This window comes from Stenella coeruleoalba (assembly GCF_951394435.1).
Source record: "Stenella coeruleoalba genome assembly, chromosome: 14".
Taxonomy (NCBI): Eukaryota; Metazoa; Chordata; class Mammalia; order Artiodactyla; family Delphinidae; genus Stenella; species Stenella coeruleoalba.
In genome coordinates this window covers 1,287,138-1,306,135 of record NC_137160.1, presented here as the reverse complement: position 1 = coordinate 1,306,135, position 18,998 = coordinate 1,287,138, and the positions used below count along the sequence as shown (strand labels likewise).

The 18,998-nt window shown below is 49.2% G+C and overlaps 1 protein-coding gene across 4 annotated transcripts in view; it reads left to right on the top strand.

Annotated features, from left to right (window-relative positions):
* The window catches only part of ATP9B (ATPase phospholipid transporting 9B (putative)), a 217,092-nt gene that overhangs the window by 176,358 nt on the left and 21,736 nt on the right, over positions 1-18,998 (top strand). For all 4 annotated transcript variants that reach the window (XM_079941711.1, XM_079941710.1, XM_079941712.1 and 1 more), the window contains 5 exons: positions 13,370-13,531; positions 14,216-14,308; positions 15,218-15,301; positions 15,409-15,579; positions 18,183-18,281. In XM_079941711.1, coding sequence (XP_079797837.1) covers positions 13,370-13,531; positions 14,216-14,308; positions 15,218-15,301; positions 15,409-15,579; positions 18,183-18,281 — 609 coding nt within the window. The remainder of the gene's footprint in view (positions 1-13,369; positions 13,532-14,215; positions 14,309-15,217; positions 15,302-15,408; positions 15,580-18,182; positions 18,282-18,998) is intronic.

Sequence of the window (18,998 nt, the reverse complement as noted above, 5' to 3'; positions counted from 1 at the left end):
TTTTTAAAAAAGATTGGCTGTATTCCCCGTGTTGTACAATATATCCTTGTAGCTTATTTTATACATGATATTTTGTACCTCTTACTCCCCTCCCCCATCTTGTCCCATCCCCGTCCCTCCCCACACTGGTGACCACTAGTTTGTTCTCTATATCTGTGAGTCTGTTTTTTGTTATATTTCCTAGTTTGTTGTATTCTTTAGATTTCCCACATGTAAGTGGTATCATACAGTATTTGTCTTTCTCAGTCTGACTTATTTCACTTAGCATAACACCCTCCAAGTCCATCCACGTTGCTGCAAGTGGCAAAATTTTATTCTTTTTTTATGGCTGCATAGTATCCCATTGTATATATATACCACATCTTCTTTATCCATTCTTTATCCTGCTGATGGACACTTAGGTTGCTTCCATATCTTGGCAATTGTAAATAATGCTGCTACAAACATTGGGGTGTATGTATCTTTTTGAATTGGTGTCTTCGTTTTTTTCAGATATATAGCCAGGAGTGAAATTGCTGGGTCATATGGTAGTTCTATTCTTAGTTTTCTGAGGAACCTCCATACTGTTTTCCACAGTGGCTGCACCAATTTACACTCCCGCCAACAGTGCACAAGAGTTCCCCTTTCTCCACATCCTTGCCAACGTTTGTTATTTCTTGTCTTTTTGATGATAGCCATTCCGACCGCTGTGAGGTGTTGTCTGATCGTGGTTTTGATTGGCATTTCTCTAATAATTAGCGATGTTGAGCATCTTTTCATGTGCCTGTTGGCCATCTGTATGTCTCCTTTGGAGAAATGTCTGTTCAGGTCTTCTGCCCATTTTTTAATCAGGTTGTTTGTCTTTTGATGTGGAGTTGTATGAGCTGTTTATATGTTTTGGATGTTAACTCCTTATCGGTCATATCACTTGCAAATATTTTCTCCCATTCAATAGCTTGTTTCGTTTTGCTGATGGTTTCCTTTGCTGTGCAAAAACTTTTAAGCTTAATTAGGTCCCATTTGTTTATTTTTCCTCTCAATTCCTTTGCTTTAGGAGACATCTAAAAAAATACTGCTACGATTTATGTCAGAGAGAGTTCTGCCTATGCTTTCTTCTAGCAGTTTTATGGTTTTTGGTCTTACATTTAGGTCTTTAATCAGTTTGAGTTTCTTTTTTGTATGTGGTGTTAGAGAATGTTCTAATTTCATTCTTTTGCATGTAGCTGTCCAGTTTTCCCAGCACCACCTTTGTTTTGTCAATTTAGAAATTATAACATGTTGTTAGTCATGTCAGTGCTTATAGGTGGTGAAAAAACAGCCAAAAAGATGAAAGTTTGGTTTTTTTTCAACATGGAAAGCTGAGAACATTCCCACTTGGTCCTTCATCTCCACTGAAACTCAGCGTTTCCTCTTTTCTCTGTGGTTGTCACCACTGCTGTGACCTCGGGGTCACGCCTCCAGTCTTGGTGCCCAGAGTTAGGAGGCAAGGGCACCTGCCTTGAGGACATCTCTCCAGGCCCAGCCCCCTGGCGCCACACCGCAGGACCGGCCTCCCTCCCCCAGTTCACTCTCCAGGGCTCCTGCGCGCAGCTGTGCCACTGTCCCTGGCACTCTCTTGCTGGCAGCCGTCTGCTCCAGAGCCCGTGGTGCCTGCCCCGTGCCTGACACCTTCCCGCTCTACGAAGTGGGCCTGGGCCTCATGGTGATTTCCAGATATGAGGCCCTCAAGTCTGGCCGCTCGCGTGGTGCCCACAGGCCTGACCTCTGCCCCGGCCTGTGTCCAGTTCTGCCCGATGCCAACACTCGTCTTGGTCTCGAGCAGCTAGTGGGCTGGGTGCACCCCTGTGACGGGGGTGACGGGGACGTTCTGTTTTCCAAGCACTGTTTATTATTTGAAGCGGTTACAGTAAACTTAACTGCTTTTATAATGAGTCAGAATTTTGGTATTCAACCAGAAAGAATGAAAAAGCTGAAGGAAAAGCAGCAGCTCTGCACCTGATCTCAAGTGACTGTGGCCCTCGCCAGCTTTGCCCTCCCAATGCCCTCTGACGTTTCGTCCGCGCCGTGTGACGTGTCCCAGCCACGCGGTGCTTCTGTCATGTGCAGAGTCTGTGCTTTCATTCCGTCTTCCGGGACCTGGGCTCTGTGCATCGTGGCAGACAGAACCCCAGACCTGGGAGGTGGTGGGACGGCACTGCTGATCCGATTGGAGCGGGGCCAGAAGGTGTGGTGGTGACCTGAGATAAACCTCATCGACACGGGGCCTCGGTACCGCATCCCCGTCACTGCATCCCCAGCTGGTCCGGGAGGAGCTGTCTCTGTGATTTAGCCGGGCGGTGTCTCGGAGTTAGATACTTTTCCTTTTGTGAGACACCATGCCTCTCTTCCCAGGAAGTGTTAGGAGAGCCCGTGGAAACTGGGGCTGCCTGCGGTGTGGTCAGTTGCTGAGTCGCTCCACAGGGTAGCTTAGTCACTGTACAGAGGGGAAAGCAGGGGGTGTGGAAGCACCCCGCTGTCTTCAGGGCGCATATTCCAGGCGCCACGTCCCAGGTCAGTTACGCGGTGGGCGGGAGCTCAAGGTCCCCTTCATCATCACCACTGCTCTGTTTTATAGATTATGTTAACCAATAGGTGTGTGAGAATCTCTTTGCAGCCACAGCTCAGTATGACTTTTGGAATCGTGTGTGTGTACCAGATGTTTTTACTGGGTGACGGGGAACCTAGGAGGACGTGCACAGCTCAGTGGTCCCAGCAGATGTGGCGGCCTCGGCTGATGGGGTGGGTGGTTAGGATGCACAGGAGCTGCACCTGTCATCCTGCCGCGCCCTGCCGGCCTTGAGACAGGTACCGGGTCCCGGTGACGCTCTTCGAGAGGACATGCACCACCGCTTTTTCTTACAAAGGAAGGTTAAGCACATTGTTTTTCATAGTCTAGCATTCTAGAGATTCTCTCAAGTTCCACGTGATTACATACTGAAAACGTGTGCTTTTCCAGTCCTGAGCATGGGAAACTTAGACCACAGATGTTTCCCAAGGAAAATTTTATCGGAAGTTTCAAAAATCCTGTATTACGTATTTACCTTATTACCTCCCAAAAGTAAATAAAAATTTTGTTGAAAATACCTGGGATTTTTTTATCTTTAGGTTTTTATGTTACAACACTTTTGAAATCTTAAAGCAGGAATTCACAGTAGAGAGGGTTTCACTGATTCCAAGATTCCCAGAACTTCAAACTTTCTTCCCACTTTGGAAATTGGACCATGATTAAAAGTGCAAAGCATTAAATAGCCTTTAAGAAATCCCTAACACGTGCTTTACATCTAAAAATGAAAAGACTCAACTTCATCATAATTTTTAAAGCACTCTGTCGATGCAGTGTTTGCAGGTCCCCAGAGCCCGAGGAAGATCATCTGAACGGTTCATTATTTCGCTTATTGAACTTCGCTGCGTTAGGTTGACGGATGATGGCGGTGTTTCCCAATCACCAAAGTACTGTTTTAAAAGCATTTTTTATTGAATAAAGTGCTTAGAATATTGCACCCTGGAGCTTTTTTCAGGGAAATGGCTCGGTTGGTGTTCTCTGTTTGCCCTCAGCCTTGACCTATCCCAACGTGTACGGTTAATAAGCAGCCTATTCCGTGTAGGAGACTTAACTGGCTTTGCACACTCTGCAGCAACACTATTCTCTTACTTTCCCTGTTTGCTTATGGCTCTTGTGTCATCTCATCTTAGTTTTCAGAAAGAATGTGACTTATTGAGTAGAACGTGCTGGTTTTTGAGTCTCTGATCTTGCAGCAGTTCTTCATTTTCACTTTCCTGAAAACAGAGAGGCTCTCCTACCTTACCCTGCGTGTGCACAAATGCATTTTTTTATACAGATACTGGAATTCTGGGGAATTGAAGCTGGTAAAGGCTTTCTGAGGCGTGGTCACTGGGCACTTTGCAGTGACGTGTGTGTTCGGAGCTGTCACCTGCAGTGGGTGCTGGAGCGTCAGAGCGGGAGGGGTGATTTCGGATTCAGAACCTGCAGCCTACTTAGGCCCCGGTCGCTGTTTCTTTTGATAAGTGATCAATATTTCATTTTCTCCAAGAGCGTAGAAAGTTTCACTTGCCTGTCACTTTGCAGCCTCAGCATAGCAGACTCCAGCTTAGCAAACTTTAAATGTTCCTGGAAATTCCTGGACAAAGTTAAAATCCGGCCCTCGTGAGCTGTGTGTCCAGTGCAGCTTCAGGAAGCTGAGACGGAGCCAGCGTCACCAACAGGCGCCACCGAATCAGCTCAGGGGCAGCGCCTCAGGCGAGCTAGGCCAGTGCGACGCAACCCCAAGACCCCTGCCCGCGTTGGTTCAGAAAGATTGATTGGCCGTGATTTTCAGTGACTCTTAAGCCTGTAAACTTGCTGTCTGTTGGTAACATCCTTTCTCCTCTGTGGCCATGTCCCTCACATAGGTAATTTCTATATTAAGTATTATTTCAGGGTGTAGGTATCATCTGCTCGTGTGGACATTTGTGTGCAAGAATCAGCTAAAATTTATGACAAACCATGAGTGGATGACTTAAAAACAGAAGCGCGTCCCACCCTTAACAGCACTGCTTTTGATTTACTCTAATGTATGCAGTGTGCTGTGGATTTAAATTCACTTTATCGTGTCTGCTTATTGAAGCAGGACTCACTGTGGTGTGGCATCTGCACGTCTGTGGGGAGCAGGTCCCTGTCTGCGACGTGAGCCCCCGTCCGTGACCCTCAGGAGCGGGACAGCACGCGAACCACACGGCCTGCCATGAGTATTGACTGGCAGCTTTTCCAGGCGAGCAGGTTCACGTTATGTTCATAATTCTATTAAATTAGAACCGTGATGGTAGTACCACAATTGAAAATGAAGACATGTCAGTGATCGAATTATGATTTATAAAGTACACGGTAAAAAATGTGTCCCTGGGGGCTTCCCTGGTGGCTCAGTGGTTGAGAGTCCACCTGCCGATGCAGGGGACACGGGTTCCACGGGTTCGTGCCCCGGTCCGGGAAGATCCCACGTGCCATGGAGCGGCTGGGCCTGTGAGCCATGGCTGCTGAGCCTGCGCGTCCAGAGCCTGTGCTCCGCAATGGGAGAGGCCACAACAGTGAGAGGCCTGCGTACCGCAAAAAATAATAATAATAATAAATGTGTCCCTGGAGTAAAGCTGGCAGCTATGCGGGTGTAATTGCTAATATGGTAAAGGAAACTTCTCCCAAGCTTTTCAAGAATGATAGCACAGGGCTTCCATGGTGGCGCAGTGCTTAAGAATCTGCCTGCCAATGCAGGGGACACAGGTTTGAGCCCTCATCTGGGAAGATCCCACATGCCGCGGAACAACTAAGCCCAGGCACCACAACTATGGAGCCTGCGCTCTAGAGCCCACAAGCCACAGCTGCTAAGGCCTGTGTGCCTAGAGCCCGTGCTCTGCAAGGAGAGAGGCCACCGCAATGGGAGGCCCGTGCACCGCAACGAAGAGTAGCCCCTGCTCGCCACAACTGGAGAGGGCTCACACGCAGCGGCGGAGACCAACGCAGCAAAAACTGAATAAAAAAATAAAATAAATGTACAAAGCGAGAAAAAAGGAAACTTTGATTAAAAAAAGAATGATAGAACAGAAATTTCTGAATAATGGAATTGGAGAGAAAATTAATAATAAAATCTTGCCCTGCACGAGTTACGTAGCATGGAGAAGTGTGAAAGCATAAACCAGTTGCCTGTGACAGCGATTACCCAAGTGTGCTGCTGACGTGGCCTCTGGATGAGAGTTAGCGGAGGCTCCCACTTAGATATGTAACTTTTACACTCACATTTTGATTATTTTGACCTTTGTATTATTGTCAATAATCGCATTGTTAGAAATGTCTTAGAGCTAAGTTAGAGAAATAGTCATTCTTACATGGCCTGTACCACCACTGAAAGCATCCAAAGGAAACAGGAAGAGGTGGCACCTCCTCTGCCCCTTCCACTGGGAGGGCCACACCAATGGGGAAAGCAAGCAGCAGTGTGTTAACTGCTCCTGAGATGAATTCTGAGTCAGAGACCTAAAAATTCCAGCTGCCCCCAGCAGCTTTCTTGTTCTGTTAGAAGGACCCCATGTAGCGGCAATCTGACCCAATACAGGGATAACATCCCAAGAGGGGCCGTGGTCAGGGGAAGCCAGTGGTCAGAAGCAGCCTCCATGCGAACACCGAGAGTCTCCCGCTAAGACACCACCTCCCGGGAGCCGTCAGCAGATGGAAACTCCACCTCCACCGGCTTATGTGTTAGGCAGTGCCTTGCAAATCAAACCGGGGCTGTGCACTGGTAAAAAGAAACGAAACAAATGAGGTTGGCGTCCAACTAAAACGTTTAGAAGAAAAAGGCAAGACCAAAGGAAAGTAAGAGAAAGAAAAGATAAAGGAAAACGTAAAAGTTGGATATATACTGATTGAATATACTGATTGAGTCCTGCTTCAATAAGCAGACACGATAAAGTGAATTTAAATCCACAGCACACTGCATACATTAGAGTAAATCAAAAGCAGTGCTGTTGAGGGTGGGACGCGCTTCTGTTTTTAAGTCATCCGCTCATGGTTTGTCATAAACTTTAGCTGATTCTTGCACACAAATGTCCACACGAGCAGATGATACTTATACTGATTGAATAAGCAGTAAATTCAAAAGCTGATCCTTTGAAAAGTAAATAAAATGGAAAAACTGTTGGCAAAAATAGTAAATAATACAAAACAGTGAATGCAGACTAAGAATACACACATAAAATTACACATATGAAGAGTGTATAATAGATGAGCTTAAATTTTTATGAGAGTATATTAAAACACAGCCCAAATGCTATTATTTTTGAAAACCTCATTAAATAACCATGTTCAGGAAAAATATATATTAGCAAAATGGCATCTAAAGAACAACATAAAACCTCGGTAGACCAGAAAAGAGGAAGAAACAAAACTGTCTCTTGTTTTAATAGATGATGTGATTGTCTCCATATAAAATCCCAAAGGCTCTACCAAAAATTTAACTCTCTACTAAGATTTAATAAGTGAGTTTACCAAAGTTGCACATTATGATAGCCATATACAAAAATCACTCATGCTTGTATATACTAGCAATGAGCAATTAGAAACTGGCATTTAAAAATGTACCATTTATAAAGCACCAAAAAAAAAAAACCCATGAAATGCTTAAGGATATATCTAACAAAGTATGTGTAGGATTTGTATGCTGGGAAGTGTAAGACAATGAAGAAAACTCAAGGACAGTCTATATAGAGAACCATATTGTGCACGTGGATTGGAAGACTTTCTGTTACCAAGATGTCAGTTTGTTACCAAGATGTCAGTTGATTTTTTATACAGATGCCAAGGAAATCCAATGCAGAAAGGATGATTATTTAAATAAATGGGACCCAGAACATATTTTTTAAACATCTTTATTGGAGTATAGTTGCTTTACAATGGTGTGTTAGTTTCTGCTTTATAACAAAGTGAATCAGTTATACATATACATATGTTCCCATATCCCCTCCCTCTTGCATCTCCCTCCCTCCCACCCTCCCTATCCCACCCCTCCAGGCGGTCACAAAGCACGGAGCTGATCTCCCTGTGCTATGCGGCTGCTTCCCACTAGCTATCTACCTTACATTTGGTAGTGTACATATGTCCCTGCCACTCTCTCACTTTGTCACAGCTTACCCTTCCCCCTCCCCGTATCCTCAAGTCCATTCCCTAGTAGGTCTGCGTCTTTATTCCTGTCTTGCCCCTAGGTTTTTCATGACCATTTTTTTTCTTTTTAGATTCCATATATATGTGTTAGCATATGGTATTTGTTCTTCTCTTTCTGACTTACTTCGCTCTGTATGACAGACTCTAGGTCCATCCACCTCACTACAAATAACTCAATTTCATTTCTTTTTATGGCTGAGTAATATTCCATTGTATATATGTGCCACATCTTTTCCCATTCGTCTGTCCATGGACACCTAGGTTGCTTCCATGTCCTGGCTATTGTAAATAGAGCTGCAATGAGCATTGTGACTCTTTTTGAATTATGGTTTTCTCAGGGTATATGCCCAGTAGTGGGATTGCTGGGTCGTATGGTAGTTCTCTTTTTAGTTTTTTAAGGAACCCCCATACTGTTCTCCACAGTGGCTGTATCAATTTACATTCCCACCAGGAGTGCAGGAGGGTTCCCTTTTCTCCACACCCTCTCCAGCATTTACTGTTGGTAGATTTTTTGATGATGGCCATTCTGACCGGTGTGAGATGATACCTCACTGTAGTTTTGATTTGCATTTCTCTAATGATTAGTGATGTTGAGAATCCTTTCCTGTGTTTGTTGGCAGAGTCTGTATGTCTTCTTTGGAGAAATGTCTATTCAGGTCTTCGGCCCATTTTTGGATTGGGTTGTTTGTTTTCTTGATGTTGAGCTTCATGAGCTGCTTGTAAATTTTGGAGATTAGTCCTTTGTCAGTTGCTTCATTTGCAAATATTTTCTCTCATTCTGACGGTTGTCTTTTCGTCTTGTTTATGGTTTCCTTTGCTGTGCAAAAGCTTTTAAGTTTCATTAGGTCCCATTTGTTTATTTTTGTTTTTATTTCCATTTCTCTAGGGGACCCAGAACATTTGAACAGCCATATGCAGAAAGAGCCTAAACTAATCTCTCTCACTCTTATAAAAATTAACTCAAATTGGTCATAGACCTAATGAAAAACCAAAAGTATAAAATTTCTAGAAGAAAACCTTTGTAGCCTTGAGTTAGTTAGGCAACGATTTTATAGGTCACAAACAGTACAAATTGTATAAGAAAAGAATTGATAAACTAGACTTAAAGGTAAAAATCCTACGTTCTTCGACAGACATTGTTAAGAAAATGAAGGCAAGCCACAGGTTTGTAGGGTATGTTTGCGAAATACATATCTGATGAATGACTAGTGACCAACATAGATGAAGAACTCCCAAAACTCAATCGCGAGAAAACGAGCACTCTGTTTAAACAGAAGCCAAAGATTTGAACAACTGCATCACCCAAAACAGCCGTGGATGTGACCGTGTAAAGCCACGGAACAGCGAGCCTTGGAGCTTCGTTCGGGTGACGGGCACTTTGCACGCTAAGAAGTGGTTAGAGGTGAACTAGTAATCCCAGGGCGAGAATCAGGTTTCTTACGCTCGAAGCCCAGATCACACTGGACTAGCGCTTCAACCCCATCTCTTCCCGGGTCCTAGGAGACTGCCTCACACAAGCCAGCACCCAAAAACTGCTCCGGCTGTGTTTTCACACCTGTCTTCAGTGTCCCGTTGAACTTGCCACTGTTAAATCACCTTAAATCAGCGATTGTTAGTTCTCGCTGATTGAAGGAATGTCTTGCGCTGGTTCCTGAGGGTAGAGCAGTGAGCACAGCAGGCACCGGGGGTCTCGGGGCTGCTGGAGGCCCGGGTGGGGGACATGGCAGCGTGGCGGGAGGGGGAGCCACAGCGGAGAGAGCGGGGGGTTTGGGGGAAGGTGACGGGGAGCCGGCAGGCAGCCCCGGCGAGGCTGGAGGACGGCTGGTGGCGTGTGGCCGCAGAGGCCCAGGCGGCCGGCGGGGGCGACCCGAGGCCATTCGCAGGCTCGCCACGCTGTTGTCCAGCTCCGTCACTGGACGTTCAGCTCCGTCACGGGGGACACCGAGTGGACTGTGCCCAGCGGGTCTGCACGGGGCTCCAGGGGAGGCCTTGGCCGGCACAGCCTCCACTCCCCACTGTGCTCCGACCGCCTGGCGAGTCTCCACCCTCGGCAGCCGTGCTGTTCATTTTGCTGTAGGGGAGGCATCATGCTTTCAAGACGTGTGTTTGGTCTAATCGCTTAAACGTCCTCAGGAAGAAAATAGAGTCAAACTGCCCATTCCTTAGAAATTTTCCTTCCTCTGATTTCGACGTTCAGTATCACTGGATGTAAGTGAGCCCTCAGAGCCTTCTGAAAAGAACACCTCTAGTTTATTTCAGACATACAGAGGGAACGGTCCGAATGCTGACCCGCTTTCCCCCAGCCCCGCTGCACTCCAGGGCCAGGTGGCAAAGCTCGAAGCTGCAGGGGGACCCTCCGGTCGCCGTGGGCGTCGTGGCGGCCTCCACTGAGGTGCCGAGCGCATGGCGGCCAGTTCTGCACGTTCGTGTCCCCCCTTCGTGGCTGCTGGCTTGTAAGTCTGTTCAGAAATGTTACATTTTACATCACCAGAGAGAATCCTGCCCAGCGCTAAGCACTGACATTAGAAGACTAACGGAAGCGCCCGTCGCGTTGAGTGTGTGAACGCTCTTCTCCTGGTCGGCATTATATAGCGAGACCTCGACATGCTTACTGACTAGGAACAGCTGTACAGATGCTGGACCAGGCAGCAGAAGCCCAGCGGACTCCTCTGATACGTCGCTACCCCCAGTGGGTTATGAAACCAAGCATAAACTAAACAGTAACCAGGTGTGAGTCACCAAATAGAGAAACTCAGGTCCTGACTGCAGCGGGACCCAGTGAGATGAGAGGGTGTTCGCAGGGAGATACAATTTACAGGTCAGAATGTAATAGTAACCTTTCACTGTGTAAACCGAAAATGAAACTTGGGGTCTTGGGTCATCTGCAGACACAGAGAAGTCGTATAGAAATAGTCTATGGAGTTTCACGTTCGTTTTACATTTGCACTGGGGTTGCAGAGCTGTTGACTTGCCCCCACTCGACGTGCTGACGTCCAGGTGTCTTCTTTTAGAGCTATAATTTGGAGTATATCACTGATGCTCTAAATTATAGTACTGTATCCTCGTGGCGTCATGTTAGGATTCCGGCCTGCTTCAGTATCCTAGTAATGCGCTGGAAAGCCAGGGCATGCGGCTTCTAATTCGAGCTCCACGGTGACTCACTGTGTCACATTTAATGCGTTCGTGGGACCCCAGAGCTGACAGGGCCCCTAGAAAGCTGATGTCATCCGCCCTGTAAGCCAGCAGCTGGACTCCGGTGTCAGGAGTATTGACAGGCGTCTCCACTGCTGCCAGCAAACCAGGACTGGGGCTGGGAAGAAGCCATTTCAGTGGACACTGGCATGGGGGTCAGGAGTCCGGCGGGGCCCGGCCTTCAGAGCCCGCTGCGCTCACGTGTCTCGTGGAGACCCTGGTTGCAGCCTCGTGGACTGGCTGTGCCGGGCGGTATGGTGGCCTCAGCCAGTGTCCCCTTGGGCAGCAGGGCGGGAGCGTCCACCGCGGGTGGCCTTGCTGCGGCCTCGGCCGCTGGGCTGTCGGGCCGTCTGGTGCTGTGTCGGTCTGTCCTCTCCTCTACTGGAAGCTCCCGTGCGTGAGTGCCGCCCCTCGGGCTGCCCAGCTGCGGGGAGGACGTCCTTCCTTCGGCTCCGCCTTCTCTGTCCAGGGTGGGCTCTCACTCCCGAGCTGGCCCGGCCCACCTGGGCTTGGGGGCTGGGCTCGCTGGCGGTTGCTGGACGCGCATCCTGGGCCTGGTTGGCGCAGGGCTCCCTCGAGATGCCAGCTGCAAGTCCGGGGCCCCGGGACCCCCCTCAGCATGACCCTCACTCCAACTCCTGCTTCTCCGAAGCTGCTGTAACCTGTTTATCACAGGCCAACTCTACCATGTACACTTTTTAAAATACCAGAAGTTTTTATAAGATGAATTCTGATGCATTGACTACGTATAAAATAAGACGAAATTGTAATTTAAAACCGTATAAAAAAGTATGCCTTTACTATTCTGAAACAGTCGTCCCGCTTGTCTGTTTAGGTCCTTTGCAAAATCCTAGAAAATGTTTGGGAACTGAAGTCACCCTTTCCGGGAGAGGCTGGGTACCATCTGTTCTGGACCCCTTTCAGGGAAGCCATGTGGGAGTGTGTGGGGAGCCAGGCACCAAGGGACCGGCACAGGCGACTTAAAGTGTCGCCCTCGGCTGTGCCCCAGGGCATCCCCGCCCCACGGGGCGCCCCTGCAGCCCCAGAAAGTGTCTCGCGCCGGCTTTTTCTGCCTCGCTGTCTTCGGACACCCTGTCCACCCGTACCATGCGGCCCACCCCACAATGTCAGACACTTGACAAGCTTGTCGGGACTTTTCTCCAGTTATATTTGTGGAAAATTACTTGGAAAACCTCATTCGTAAAGTGATTCCCGCTCCGCCTAAATGGCTTACGTGAGAAAGGGCGGAGGGTGAAACCCTGACATTGATCATCAATGTGCCAAACGCCCCACGGGTGGGTCAGACCTCAGCGTAACCCTGGGAGGTCGTCACCATCTTATCGACGAGGAGACCGGGGCTTAGGGGTGCAGCCTGTCACCCAGATTCACGGAGCTGGTACACGGCAGCTCGAGGATTCCGAACTGAGCGGTCTCACCTCGGCACCAGAGCTGCTGAGGATCTCGTCAGACGGGAGTTTTCAGGAATGACTAGGAGAGAACAGTAACATTTGCACACTAGACAGAATTTAAAATGCTCTTGAATGATATGATTTCTCAGAACCCCAGGGCAAACGCTAAAAGCACAGGTGGTGAAAGGAACTGCAGGTGAGGGCGAGGCGCCAGGGTCAGGAGAGGCCCAGAGCCCCCAGGGGGAAGGAGCCACTGCCTGCGGCCGCGGGGCCCTCACCTGCACGGCGGGGGCAGCACGTCATGAATTTCTTGCAGTGAAGTTGCTTTTAGAGACAATTTTTTTCTGAAAACGCTTATTGTCATAAAAATTACTATGCATAAGTGGTGAACTTTAAAATTTATTTTTCCACTTAAGATTTTTACGTTTAAATCATAAAGGATTGTAAGTAAGAATACTTTCTATTTTTGAGTCCTTGCCACATGCCAGGGGGCCTCCTCTGATCGTTCCCCCTTTAGAACAGTTTGCAAACACATCTTCCACAGAACAGGCGGTGAGCCTCAGTACGCAAAGGACCAGGTCACGGGGCTTCCAACTGTCGGAGTTGGGCCTGGCGCCCGGGCCTGCCCTCTCCGCAGACGTGCTGGCTGTGGAGCCCCCAGTCGCCAGTTGGTCCGTGATGGAGACACATGAGGGATTCAGGGCATCACTGTCGCGGGCGTCCTCGAGCCCAGCCCCACCTGCTCTCCGAGCCGTCCAGCCCGGCGGGCGCTCCGCATAGATTTTAAACCCTAGCTGTAGGCAGCTGGTAACACAAATCGCAGCACAAGTGTGCTCACCAACGGCCTTTATCTTCGACGGTAAGACCAAGGCCCTCAGTCTCGCTGCGTATCGCTTCCCTGTAACGAATACTAGACGCGGCCTCAGAAACAGCAGGGCCTGGATGTGGTCAGTTTCATCTCTTGGTGGCATCTCGGCGAGCTCACTGACCGCTGGCCTGATGACCCCTTCCCGGGGAGCGAGTGCCCTCACGTCTCGCTGGTCTCCCGCAGGTGGCCCTGGTGCAGTGGACGGAGAGCGTCGGCCTCACTCTGGTCAACAGAGACCTCACGTCCATGCAGCTGAGGACCCCCAGCGGCCAGATCCTGACCTACTGCATCCTGCAGACCTTCCCCTTCACGTCGGAGAGCAAGCGGATGGGGGTCATCGTCAGGGTACGCTGGCCTCTGTCCCCGAGCTGGGTGCCTGCTCTGGTCACTGTGAGGACACTGCAGTGGTCTCTTAAGGCTCACTCCAGGGCTTTATGCTCGTCACAGTGTTTTGTAATAATAAAATCCAAACTGATCATTTATGCTGAGAAGCTGGTGTGGCTCTAATAGTCATGATTTAAAACAACTTTCCTAAGACGGCTGAGGCAGGATAAGTAGATGCTCACGAATGTTTGAAATCGGCTCGCGCTGCTTTGTTTCCCACAGCAGTCGCAGCCAGAGTTCACCTGAAGGTGATTTATGACCATAACGTTGCTAAAATATACCCCTATTACATTTTTTGTAGCGAATACCACAAATACATCTTGGAAGTTGGCTAAACTAAGAAGCTTATTCACTCAAGCTCTGGAAATTTGAGAGAATTTACCTTGCAGTCCAAGGCGTATATTCATCTACAGATTTTATTTCAAAACCCTCAGCACAGCATCTTGAGAGCCACAATTATGCTCTCGGTTCCTGGTGGCCTGAGCATCTAGGGAGGACACAGCCCTGCCTAGAAGGTGTCTGAGTAACTCACCCAGGGGAGTGGGTTCACAGAGAATTGCCCTCCTGGTGCGTTCCCGTTAGAGCAGCCCCCAGTAGCCGCAGCGTGGCCTCAGCATGTCTGTGTTCGCTCCCGTCTCGTTCCAGGACGAGTCCACAGCGGAGATCACGTTCTACATGAAAGGTGCCGACGTTGCCATGTCCGCCATCGTGCAGTATAATGACTGGCTGGGGGAGGAGGTATGGGCGGCCTCATACTAAACCGCTGAATGCATGAGTGTGACCCCCTTCTGTGCGCATGTTGTCGGTGGGGCTCAAGCGTGTCCAACCCCCTTCAGGCCAGGAGTCTGTCAGTCCAGGGGCCACAGCCCACGTCCACGACGGTATTGGCAATATGAATCAATAGCTCCTTCAGGCACTGGATTTAATCAGGGACATGAATAAATTAAACTCCCTGAAGACCTAGTAAAATGCCATAAAAATTACTTTGGGTCATAATGATGTGCAATTAATTATAAAATCCTTGTTTAATTTATTTAGCTTTATGAGGTCAAATCGATAAATGTCTTGCAACAGACAGATAATGTCAGACTGTTTTTCAGATAACTTTATTAAAAATCCTTTGTGCATTTATTTCCAACATTGTAGTTTCTCCCATCGATAAATCTTTCCACACCCTCCCACCGCAGTCTTTGTTGTTAATACTCTTGTCGTGGGGAAAGCCTTTCACATTATCCAAAGCCAGCAGGTACTCAGAGCCTGAGTTTACAGGGGGCTGTTCTGTGTCACAGAAGCTCCCAAGCTGGATTGTTGGTTATCAACGTGTGTTCCCCAAATACTAATACAAATACACCTACGCTGTCCGTCATGCAGCGGAAAGGGCGATTTTGTAAAGCCTGCAGTGCGAGCCCATCCTCTGTGTGGACGTGATGCCCGCGAGCCGAGGCGGCGGTGCCTGGGGGGCAGCCCCTTCCTCTCCGCGCAGGCTCCCCTCTTTGCCCCCAGATGTGTGTTTGTTAGAAACGAGACGGAGCTAGGACTGGGGAGCAGGGCGGGATGAGCTAGCGGAGGACGTGGCCGTGGCTGCAAGGAGCGGTGGCTGAGGCTGCGGGCCGGCCGGGCCGCGTGTGACCTGCCTCTCTCTTCCAGTGCGGCAACATGGCCCGCGAAGGCCTGCGCACCCTCGTGGTGGCCAAGAGGGCGCTGACGGACGAGCAGTACCAGGACTTCGAGGTGAGCGGCCGTGGCCTCGGGGAGAAGGTGCGCACGGGGGCGGCGCCGCGGGTGTCCCCGCCTCGGCCAGCCCTGCGCGAGTCACAGCACCGCCCGCCTGTCCTCAGAACCGCTACAACCAGGCCAAGCTGAGCATCCACGACAGGACGCTCAAGGTGGCCGCCGTGGTGGAGAGCCTGGAGCGGGAGATGGAACTGCTGTGCCTGACGGGGGTGGAGGACCAGCTGCAGACGGACGTGCGGCCCACCCTGGAGATGCTGCGCAACGCGGGCCTCAAGGTACCGCGAGGGAGCGGGCGCCCCCTGGAGGTGGTCCCGGGAAACCCGCCGAGGTGGAGGGGGTGAGGGCCTTGGTGAGCGGAGGTCTCTACGCGTCCCGCGGAGCCCCGGCCCGCCCCGCACGTCACCCAGACACAGCGGTTCTGCTGCCCCCTTCCCGGCGGCCGTCTCCTCCTGGCTGCCTTCCCGGCCGCGGGCGTCCTCACGGCAGCCTGAGGCCTGTCCCAGCCCGAGCTGCTCCCCACGGCAGCCTTTTATCCGCGTGGGGATATCCCCGTAGACCGCATGATGCTCCCTGCCTGACCTACTGACCTGCTGGCTTTTTCTAACGGTTTGTCCTCTTCGGGTCCAGGGGAGATTAGCACGTTGTGGTGTAAGTTTCAGTTTTCAGGAAACTGCTTTCTTGCCTTACTTACCTGTGCTCTCACGAAAGCTGAAGTTCAGTTACAGATGGCTGAGAAAATGCATTTCAGTGCTGCCTCGAGGACTGAGAATGAAAAAAGTACAGCTTGCTTTTAAAAGAAATACTTGTGTCTAACTGGAGCAGAGAGAGAGAACTGGAGGAAAATGTCAGAAGGCAAAGCCGTGGCCGGCTTCAAATAACAATACGCTCAGCACGTTTTGATGAGGGCCCTGTGACGGGCACGGCAAGGGGGCCCCTGCCGTCCAGGCCTCTGGGCGGGGGAGATGTCGGAGCCTCCCCACCCGTTCAGGGCCGTGGCAGGGGCGGCCGCTGGCATCTGCGTGTGCTGTGCAGGTGCTAGTCACAGTGGAAGAGAGCAGTTCAGCCTCAGAACGGTGACCCGATCTAAGCCTGTGCGACAGAAGCTTGCGTGGAGCAACATGGTTGACTAGAGGCAGACAGCCTGCTCGTTCCATTGTGGTTTCTCACGAGCTCCCCGTCAGTCTCGCTCTTGGGTGTCGCTGCCGGCTTGTCAGCACAGCCGAGGCCTGCGCGTTTCTTGTGTAAAGATTTGGGTGCTTTGTATTAGCTGCTTGCTAAGCTCTGAAGTCAGTAAGACTTGCTGGGCTTCTGCCCTTTTCCCTTCTCATGCTCCGTCAGGAGAAGCAGACTCTTGTCCCGTTATAGTTCAAGGATGTGGTTTCAGCCCGTCCTCTGAGCCCGAGACGTGGCGCTCGGCCAGGCCACACTTGTCCCTGAGTTATCAGCAGCGGGACTTCTTGTTCTGTGGGGTTAATTGTCCCCAACTTTGTCACGGTGACGTGTCGTTGTCTTAGATCCAGGCTCAGTAAAGTGAATATTAATGTGTAACATAAGTAAAAAACACAGACCCTCAGACACTGCAAAGAGCCCCAGGTAGATTGTGCCTAAGCAGAGAACCAGTATAGCGTGTAAGTTCCCAAAAATGCGTATTTATGTATGATACACATGACACATCTGAAAAGTCAGATGGCAGCAAGAAATTGCTGCTGTTATAGAAAAGATATGTACACCATCCTGTTACGCGTGAAGTGTCCTGGTTTTGCTCTCTTTTCAGTCTAGGGATGTTTACACGTACAATATGTGCATGTGTTTGATATTTTTAAGTAAAGGTGGTGTTCGGGAGTTCCCTGGTGGCCTAGTGGTTAGGGTTCTGGGCTTTCACTGCCGTGGCCTGAGTTCAATCCCTGGTTTGGGAACTGAGATCCCACAAGCCATGCGGCCTGGCCAAAAAATAATAGTAATAAATAAAAAGTAAAACAAAAGGGATAGATTTTAAAAAAATATATTTTTTAGTGGTGTTATTTGACATGACTTATTTGATACGAAACAACTTTCGGGTTAACTATTGCCCGTTTACCTATTTTGAACCTCAGTTTTCAACCGAAAAACTCACACAAGTGACAACGAGGATGTCAGGGTCCCCCTAACTCTGCAGGCCCTCGGCCTGTGGTCCTTGGGCCTGTTTGCTTGGCCTGCGAGGCCGTGTAGACGTGGCCTTCTGACATACTCAGGCGTCCTCCTCAGCCCCAGCCACGAGGCTCCTGATCCCCCGTCGCTCACCTGCCTCAGCCCTGCTGCCGTGTCTAAACGTCACTTTGCTCTTACCTGTTTCAGTTAAGCAAGTTGGCAGAGGCTTTCATTGTGGTAAAATGTGCATGATGTAAAGTTTACCATCCTCACCATTTTTGAGTGCACGGTGCAGCGGCACTAAGTACATTCACACTGTCGTGTAACGAGCAGCACCCTCCGCCTGCCTGAACTCTTTATGCTGTAAGACTGAGACTCTGTCCCCGTGAAACGCTAGCTCCCCCTCCCCCAGCCCGGGCACCCTCCATCTCCTTCCTGTCTCTAGAGTCTGACTGCTCTGGGGACCTCATTCAGGTGGAATCATGCGGTGTTTGTCCTGTTGTGACTGGTTTGTTTCTCTCAGCATAGTGTTGCAGGTGTCAGATCCCCTGCCTTTTTTAATATTCATTGTATGGATGGACCACGTTTGGCTTCTCCATCGTCCATCCGTGGACTCATGCGTTGCTTCATGTTTGGCTGTTGTCAATAGTGATGCTGAAAACACGGATGTGCAGATATCTTTTCAAGGGCAGACACTTCAGAGATGAACACGTGATAGCGTTGGGGTTCACCAGCTGAAACTGTTTCTTAGATATGGATGCTGACGGGAGATAAACTGGAGACGGCCACGTGCATCGCCAAGAGTTCTCACCTGGTGTCTCGAACGCAGGACACGCACGTTTTCAGGCCGGTAAGTGCACGTCCACATCACTTTGAATTTTAAATGTTTTGAATCGAAACTTACTGGTTTTGTGAGAATGTATACGCAGTTATTTATTAATTAATAGATACTATTTTAAAAGAGAAGTAAGTTTCTTACTCAGTTTATAAAAACATGTTAGAAATAGATTTCTATTAGTTACATATATTAAATGTGATCAAAAAGCTGCTTTTGGGCTTCCCTGGTGGCGCAGTGGTTGAGAGTCTGCCTGCCGATGCATGGGTTCGTGCCCTGGTCCGGGAAGATCCCACATGCCGCGGAGCGGCTGGGCCCGTGAGCCATGGCCGCTGAGCCTGCGCGTCTGGAGCCTGTGCTCTGCAACAGGAGAGGCCACAACAGTGAGAGGCCCGCGTACTGCAAAAAAAAAAAAAAAAAAAAGCTGCTTTTGGTAGAGTAAAACAAGGTCTAAATTCAAGAGTATTTTTCTGTTGTACTATTAGAATTATTAACGACTAAATATCTATTTTAAAATAGACATACTGCAGTCATTTTCTGTTCAATTTATAAAAGTATATATTGAGAAAAAAATGACGTTGTCTATTAGTTAGACACAATACATGTGGTCCAGAAGCTGCTTTTGTGAAACAAGCTTTAAATACAAAGTCGAAATGTGTTTTTAATCTACTACCATCTTCAGATTAAATGATCTTCCTCAATTAGATCAAAGAAAATTAAGAGAAATGATCG